The 8,309-nt window shown below is 39.1% G+C and overlaps 2 protein-coding genes across 2 annotated transcripts; both read left to right on the top strand.

Moving 5' to 3' along the window:
- The first annotated feature begins 643 nt into the window (after window positions 1-643).
- Window positions 644-2,186, top strand: LOC109109297 (RING finger protein 227-like). The gene is made up of 2 exons (XM_019122439.2): window positions 644-1,205; window positions 1,375-2,186. The coding sequence occupies exons 1-2, from the start codon at window positions 647-649 to the stop codon at window positions 1,431-1,433; spliced, it is 618 nt and encodes a 205-aa protein (XP_018977984.2). The 5' UTR covers window positions 644-646; the 3' UTR covers window positions 1,434-2,186.
- Window positions 2,187-2,852: 666 nt separating this feature from the next.
- LOC122145589 lies at window positions 2,853-6,953 on the top strand. The gene is made up of 3 exons (XM_042759679.1): window positions 2,853-2,942; window positions 3,031-3,089; window positions 3,650-6,953. The coding sequence occupies exons 1-3, from the start codon at window positions 2,923-2,925 to the stop codon at window positions 6,799-6,801; spliced, it is 3,231 nt and encodes a 1,076-aa protein (XP_042615613.1). The 5' UTR covers window positions 2,853-2,922; the 3' UTR covers window positions 6,802-6,953.
- The last annotated feature ends 1,356 nt before the right edge of the window (window positions 6,954-8,309 follow it).

Genomic DNA, 8,309 nt, shown 5'->3' with positions numbered 1-8,309 from the left:
TTCTGACAGTCCATCCAAACAGAGCTACTGAGTGATCATAAGAAAGCATTAATGCTTTGGGGAACGGGAGCCACGAATAATGCTTATCAGAGGACAGAAAAAAAACATGTTTCAGTTATATCACAATAAACAAACAAAAATTGTAGCCTACAGTTTGTGCAATTACGTGTATTTAAATTGAAGTTTAAAATTCATATGGATCATGTTCTATTCTGTAATGTTAGTATAAATCATGCACCGTCAGAATAAAAAGGTTAAATAAAACAGCCTGTCACTGTCAGTCCCTATTATGAAAATGAATGGTTTTACTAAAGTGAATATATATGAAGTGAGTATTTGTAGATTTCCATGGTTACCACTACAGTAAAGCTATTTTAACCATGTGTAAACAAAAATATAACCTAATAAATTGAAATTAAGGCGTATTGAATGTTAAAATGTTTCAAATATAAAGTTAATTGGATATCATTACCCATTTCACTCTTAGTAATTTAATCATTTTATACATTTGATAATTTAAAAGTTCAGTTTCGGTATAGATATCGACGATAGGCTACTTAAAAGTATCGGTAATCGTAAACAAATGGTGGTATCGCTAATCCCCACCTACAGGTGAATAGTAATGACATCACCGCGCTGAGAGACGATGACATCGCTTTGTTTAGAAAATGTTAGTCCTGTTGCCAAGTACCGCCTACGTAGCCTTCACTATAAGAATCCCCGTCATGAATCACCGGCACTTCACTACCAACTGCTTCGAGAGTTCGCATCAAGAGAGAAGCAAACAAACAACATGTGTTCAGAAACGGAGTGCGGAATCTGCTACCGATCTTACAACCTCAGTCGGCGGTGTCCTCGACAGCTGTGCTGCAAACACACGTTTTGTGAGAGCTGTCTGGTGACGCTCGGGCGGTCCGTGGAGAGCCCTGAACCCCGCATGATGTGTCCGCTGTGCCGTCACGCGACTCCGCTGACGACGGCGAGAATCCAAGAGAACCTACCGATAGACGAAGACATTTTTGATCGGCTAGTAACCGCGGGCACCGTGGAGGAATGCGCGGATGACGACGAAGACACCGAGAAGCCAAACCGGGACGTGGTCATCCTGCCAAAAGAGGACGTTCCGCCGCCAAGATCGCGAAAGGGACACCTGATGAAATGCTTAAGTCGCCTGTGCAAAAAAGTCACCGGGGATGCGCGGAGAAGTGAGTATTTCACCTCGATAACATCTTTTCAACTAGCATGTGGGTTTGAATGCCTTTAATACATTCATTGAGTAACGTTACCTAAAGATAAAAGGTAAACAAAAAATCGCTTTGGATAAGCTTGTCATTTAAATGTAAATGTTAAGTGTCATGTGTCGTGTGTTTTCAGATTGTGTGACTGATGAAGAGTTGAGGGACCTGGCAATGATGTCCTGCTACATGATGTGAAAGACAACATTTCAAGTTGTTGACTGTCATTCAGACACTCCTCGTGCCAAAAGATGCAAACACACACAATTAAGGGAACAGATGGAATCATTAATTTAAGAATCACCTTTTGAAAAACACTGGTTTACTGCTAGTCTGAACATTTGGGTGGATGTGTCCCCTTCTGTGTCTGTGGGTGTCACTGCCCTGCATGGAGGTTAGGGCTGACACTCGGCAGTGGGAGTCTACGGATGGCATGATGTGTCTGCGCGCTGAAGCGGTGGAATGTCGCAGTGTCTGTTGAGTGAAGGAGGACTGTTTGCTGTCGGGTGTGGCTCGTCACCATAACAGACGTTTAGGATTGATAGCAACCTATAAACACAGCAACAAAAACATGTTAAACATTTTTTTTTTTTTAAACCCACACTTCCAGTAAAGCTTTAGGCCTTTTTTTGGGTGCTGTTTTTGCTGTTACAAAATTATGGAGAATGTACCCAACAAGTTTTCTCCCTTTTAAATCATTGTAATTTAATGATGTATAATAATTTCTACGAAATGTTACTTGTATTTAATAAGTTTAATAAAAAAAAAAGTTAGTTTTTCAGTATTACATTTGTATCAGATGAAAGAACCTGGATTATATTTATCCTTTTAAACGTTTCAAGTTTCATGATTATTAATTATTTTTTATGTATTTAAGTATTTTACATTTTTTAGAGGAAATTATGGGATTACTGTATACTGATTTGTACCAAATAAATGTTTTTAATACAATTTTTATGACAAGTTCAGCACATTGTCTTTTTTTTACCACTACATATATACTTGTTTTAAAGGCAAGGGCAGAGTACCAAATTTTCATCATACATTCAGAACTCATAGAATGTGAATGTGCATGTTATGCATTCATGTGAGTCTCATCAGTGATTACCATTAAACTGATCAACAATATTAGCATTTCAGCGAGACCACATTAGTAGGCTAACTTTGAGCAGGTGTGTCACGAAAGCACATATAAGCGCATTAGTTCTTAAACAGCGGTTCACAATTCCAGTCCTCGCGCCCCCAGGACTGCATATTTTGCATGTCTCTCTTTGTTAACACACCTGATTCAGATAATTAGCTCGTTAGAAGTGAGCTCCGTGCATGAACTGTGTTCCAAATGTCATGGTCCCTACACCGTGTTCATTGCTCCCTACTCCCTGAGCAGGGGAAATCTGTTAAAGTTTACTTCACTTCGAAACATTCATTCCCGGATTTGCGAGGAGCAACGTCTTCACACGGACAAGTGTGACATATACCTCTGTAAATAAATACAATTTAAATTCATGTCTCCCACACTTTAATGCACTTTGAATGGAACATATACGTTCGCTTCGAACTGGAATCATGGGGGAATATCCCGTGATGTCCACTTCGCAGGGCACTTACGTTCGAATAGAACAAACGTCTGAAGCGATAAGAAAAACATACAAAATGTGCAGAGCAGGGGGGCGCGAGGATTGGAAGCATGTCTCGATACTATTTGAGGTAAGCATTCAGGCCTTCATTTTAGTACAACCGTCTTATTTTTTGTAATAGTTCATTGAAATTTTAAGTCTGACTACTTTTTTTATAGACTGGCTTTGGTTGGTTTGACCTTTTCTGTTGTGGGATGTTTGTCTGATGTGTCAGTCGGTAAGATTTTGTTGTTTTGATTGCTTTTATTGTCCTCATTTGTAAATCGCTTTGGATAAAATCATCTGCTATATGATTTAATGTAATGTAAACGTATTTTAGTTTTTCAGGGTGTAATTATTTAGAACAGCTTTTATAAAAGTAGTCAAAATTTATTATTGTCCTTTGGGTGCTTTTTGCACGATATTTAATGCACATCTCGTCAGTAAAGCCGGTTCTGTAATCAGGTAAATCTCTACACGTGCATGCTTTCACGTGCAGCAACATTTACTACACAGAGCCATTGTTCACTGACAAGCTGCGCAAAACGTGCAAAATATGATATGGTTTTGCGCAACTTGTCAGAGAACAACGGCTGTGTGTAGTAAATGCTGCTCCACGTGAAAGCATGCAAGTGTAGAGATTTACCGCTGATTACAATACGGCTTTACTGACGAGATTCGCATTAAATGTGCTGATCGTGCATCCCTAGAATATATAGCATGATTATCTATATAAACAGTCTTTAAATTTGTTGCTATTATAAATAATAACTAAAAATATTGTTGGTTCATCACCAGGGCCTTTAGAAGACATCACAGATGATTCAAATATCGAAATACAAGTGTTGGAAAATTTCAAAAGTGTTAGTCCACCCATTCAAAGTCCAGTAACAGGCAGACTTCAAAGGAACGTAGAACAATTTAACAGCAAATATCAGCTACCCAGGATCAACTCCGCCTCATACAGCCAGAGAAATGATGGCAATGCAAAAAATCCAAGCTTCAGCCCCACTGACACAAGAGCTTCTGCAGATGTTATCTATTACCATTCAGTCCCAAATAAAGTCCAGTCCAATACAAATCGCAGAAATAATCCTGTTGAATTTTCAAGTGTCAGATTTAATGATGGAATTGATGCCAAACGAAGCTATGCTTTGCAAACAGTCAGAGAGGAACAAAATCCTTTAGACTTTAAAGGGAGCCAAATGAGCTCTAGTGATACAAATATGGCCCCAAGTCTAGTGAGGAAAAATGGTGGAATGCATGCAGCAAATGTGTATAGATCTGGCTCATTTGGATATCAACATATTCTGAAATCAGAAAGTTTACAACGCAATGAACCCTATTTCAGGGAAAATATTCCAACTAATTATATGTCTAGAAGCTCAACTGTGAACCAAATGAGGCACAAAAATGATGGAAACATGCTGTTTGATCATTTACTTCAAAACAGTGGCCAGAATCAAAATGTGCTGATGAATACATCTCCCTCAATTGTAAGAGCAAATCATCAAGAGAGCAAACCATTACCACATGCTTTTTCTGCTAGGACTGGAGTCATTTCTCAAATTTCCTACGCAAATACAAGGGATGCAGCTCTTTCCAAGGTGTACAAACCTCCAACAATCCCAACATCAGTATCTCCTGGCTTTTCGGGATCAAATTCAAATAGAGGTCATAGCATCCTTCCATTAAAAAAATCTTTCATGTTTTCTTCTCAACATGATCATGTCAAGCTGTCTGATTCTGAAAGGGTTGCCAGTCCCAATACAAAATCAGCCATGAGCAGCTACACTTTCAAGGACATTCAGTTGACCTCTACACAAAATGATTACCAAAATAGGGGACAAAGTAGTCAGAATCTTGTGCCCGTTCAAACATTTCACAGTCAAAAGAAGTATGATAATTTGGCTACAGGTATATCTGCCTTTAGGCCTTCACTGACCAATAATGCCCGGTCTTACTTTCTACCAAATGAGAACAGTGGCATCCAGATGTCTTCGCTACTTGACCGATCAAAACAAAACACAGACTTGACCCCACAAATGCAGTTTGCAAAAAACACCATGTTATTTTCAGAATATGCTAAAAATATGAACCTACTATACCCAAAAAGTCATTCATTAAAGAAGCCAAGTCAGCATAACATCAGAAATTGGACAGATCTGAATTCCTTCGGTCAAAGTGCAGTGCAATCATCATTCGTTAAAAATTATCCTGCGCCAAGTCTGCTGACTGGTAACACAATAGAGAGCGTCCACAGCATTAGTCCATATGTGTCTGGCACTCAAGGCACATCAGAAAATTCAGGTCAAAACAGACCATATTATCTAACTTCTAAAAAGCCATATGCTTTTAAAGGTTTCACATTTGTCCCTACATTTCAGACATTTCTACAAAAAACAGAAATGTACTCTGGCCAAAAACCTCTCTCAAACTCGGTGCAATATGCCCCTGCTCGTCCACATACCACCCTAAGTGCACTCGCTCAAAAGCCCTTGGTGCGTAAGAGCTACCAGAAAACACTTTTTCAGTTCAAGGACATTGAAACAAGCCAAGAAAAACAAATTTATCTGGATCAGACAGATTCTTTTGATAATGGACCCCAGCATGAAACAGTCTCTTCTACTGTAGGTGCAAGTAACCCGATGTCTAATGCTCCAAAGCACCATGTTGTTAAAGGTCAAGCTGTAGTGATGAAAACATCTCTGAGCAGCATGAATACTTCAGCGAGCCTTACAAATAATGGAGCTGTTTCCCTTCAGAACCACCCTAAAACAGGGTACGGTCGGTTGACAGTTGATGAAGTTCAGTCAAAAACATCTCAGAGGTGGACTTCAAGTAGGCCTGCTTCAGCACAGTACATTGAATCTAACCAAGGTGAAATTCCGACAGTGAAATCCTCAAACACCAGGTTTGTTGGACCCAACTCATACAACACATCCATAAAATCTAAAAACAGTCATGAGAATCCCACATCTGAGCTCAAGTCTTCTCTTATGAACAAAGTGAGTGGCTATCCTCAAATACACAATGCTGTTATCCAGCCACTTCGCAGGTATAGCATGAAGGAACATGAACGTCTGTTGAATCCTACAAAGGAAACTAAAGACGGAAACACTGCTGGAATAACACAGTCAAATATTACTGACTATTACAGTCCCATAAGATTGAGACCAACAAGCAGCACTGTGATTAGTAGGTGGGTCGAAGTGACTCCAGAAGGAAAGAGATCTGATGACAATTCAAACCACCAGAATGTCTATGCCATCCCAACCTACCAATCTGCAATATATAGAGCTGCTGACATTAATAAACATAAAACTAATAGCTCTGCAAAGCTCACTTACCAGTCACCTATACACAGATCTTCTATAAAAACTTCTGGCAAAACTAACGTCATGCAAGCCCAGGGATCAAGACCCACAAGCAGCTTTGTAGTCGGAAGGTACATTAAAACATTTGATAAAACCTCAACCAAATCAAACCTCAACATGCCTTCTACAAAAACAGGCCTACACAATTATAAACCAGTTCAGTTTTCAGATATAGCGGGTAGCGCCTCCTTCAATAACGCTGCTGACACCACGGCGAAGAAAAAAGTGGATCCTGAAAGTGACCAGTACCGCTCCAATTCAACATCAGTGATGGAGGAAAGTTTTAAAGAGCTGCTTTTTAACACTTCATCTATGATCTCAGCCTCACAAAATGAAACTGATGAAAGTACAGTGGATTTAACTGTCCTTGAGCTTATGCCAACTGCTGCTACAGACTTCACCACAGAATCCCAGCTGCCATTTACAGAAGAATATACTCTACCTCAACCAACTGTCTATTCCTCTTGGGATCTTGGCAATCTTACTACACCTACAGCAGAGGGTACCGATCCACTTTTTGAGGGAACATTGATACCCAATACAACTTTGCTGGTCAAACTGACATCAGATTGAGATCTGCCTCTTAAAGTTTTCTACTGTATGTACTATACAATGGTAACTGTCATTAACCTCAACAGACTAAAATGTGTTTTTCTTTTCTGTATTTAGATAGCACCAGATCTGTCGTCACTTTCACTTGCATTAAATTGGTGAGTTCTGAGTTTCATAGTTTGTGCTTTACTTCCCCATGGTAACCCGCCCCCCCCCCAATGCAGGGATGGGCTCATATACGCAGACACACTTTCTATTTCCTTCTCCTTGTTGTTTTTTCCCCCCTCAGCAGTTTAGTCTTCAATGTCCATGGATCAGAATCATGCCCGCACATTTAAGTGACCCCAATAAGGTGATATTTAGGCCCTAAAATGTGAATTTTACCAGGGGAACCCCACCAAAAATGCTTTTTTATTTTTTTTTAACCGGGACATCCCACTCAAAACGTGATTGGGGAAGTTTTGGGCTAGTTTTGAGTAGGCAAGCAATTCGGCGGGGTTTGTTGTTAAAACCTGGCAACCCTGATTAGAATTCAGTTTGCTAGAAATTGCTTTTCCTGAGTGCTACTGACAAACTATGACTTCAGTTGTTCAGGCCAATGGAAAGCTATGTAAAACGTAATCACGTGTCAGCTAATAATTTTTATAAAAAAAAAATCTTTGCATTATGCTAGACATTTATGATGATATTTTAATGAAGCTCTAATTGGGTCATTTCTGTTGTGCAGTAACTTTTAAACTCGAACTTTAAAGATAATCAATATGCTTGTGTTGTAATTAAGTACAGATCAAAACGAAATTATTTGACTTTTTAACCCTTTTAAAATCGGTACTTATGTCAACAATATATTATGAAGGTAGATCCAAAATATTTTCACAGCGCTTGTGCCTCAGATGGCCACCAGATGGAACGTGTGCGCTGTCAGAATGCTCTCTCAGGGTTCTTCGAGTTCATTGTGGAGTTATTTTGTTCTTTAATTAGGACTGAACTGCCAAAACAAACTACCTGAAAAGGCATGTGTATTTGAGCAAGCTTGCAATGTGCGAACACAATTATTAATCTGAACTGTTTTGAAAATAGCCTAGCAGGTCTATTAGTGAGTATTAAAAAATACAAAATTCTAAAAAGAATTTTTAATTTTGTATTACTCACTTGAACGAATCACCATGCTTAACACATATTTTCTGATCCTCATAATCATTAATGACAGTTAGTTTTGCTTCTACAATGGCGTAGTATCAAAGCCGAATGACCCCTAACCTTTTCCCACTAGAAGGGCCCGTGTAAAAAAAATCCCCTTGTCTATGCTCCATCCACACTGACCCAGCATGAGGCCAGGACACAGAAAAAAAAACTGAGGGGTTTTCTGTCAATCATGACTACATACATTGTACAATGGATTATCATGCTCCCCCTAAAATGCTTTGATAATGGAACATTCCACTTTAAGAACTTTGCGGTGAGAATCTAAAGCTTTTATGTAAAAGCTGTAAAATTTGATTATATTTCAAATGACTGGCCATTTGCAA

The sequence above is a fragment of the Cyprinus carpio genome, chromosome A7 (assembly GCF_018340385.1).
Source record: "Cyprinus carpio isolate SPL01 chromosome A7, ASM1834038v1, whole genome shotgun sequence".
Lineage (NCBI taxonomy): Eukaryota > Metazoa > Chordata > Actinopteri > Cypriniformes > Cyprinidae > Cyprinus > Cyprinus carpio.
This window is presented reverse-complemented; position numbering and strand designations above follow the sequence as displayed.

Excerpts from the sequence above, each read along its gene's own strand:
- LOC109109297 (XM_019122439.2), top strand. The coding sequence starts at position 647 with ATGACATCGCTTTGTTTAGAAAATGTTAGTCCTGTTGCCAAGTACCGC. Across the intron at positions 1,206-1,374 it reads CACCGGGGATGCGCGGAGAA|ATTGTGTGACTGATGAAGAG; the intron begins GTGAGTATTTCA and ends GTGTGTTTTCAG.
- LOC122145589 (XM_042759679.1), top strand. The coding sequence starts at position 2,923 with ATGTCTCGATACTATTTGAG. Across the intron at positions 2,943-3,030 it reads ATGTCTCGATACTATTTGAG|ACTGGCTTTGGTTGGTTTGA; the intron begins GTAAGCATTCAG and ends CTTTTTTTATAG. Across the intron at positions 3,090-3,649 it reads TTTGTCTGATGTGTCAGTCG|GGCCTTTAGAAGACATCACA; the intron begins GTAAGATTTTGT and ends GTTCATCACCAG.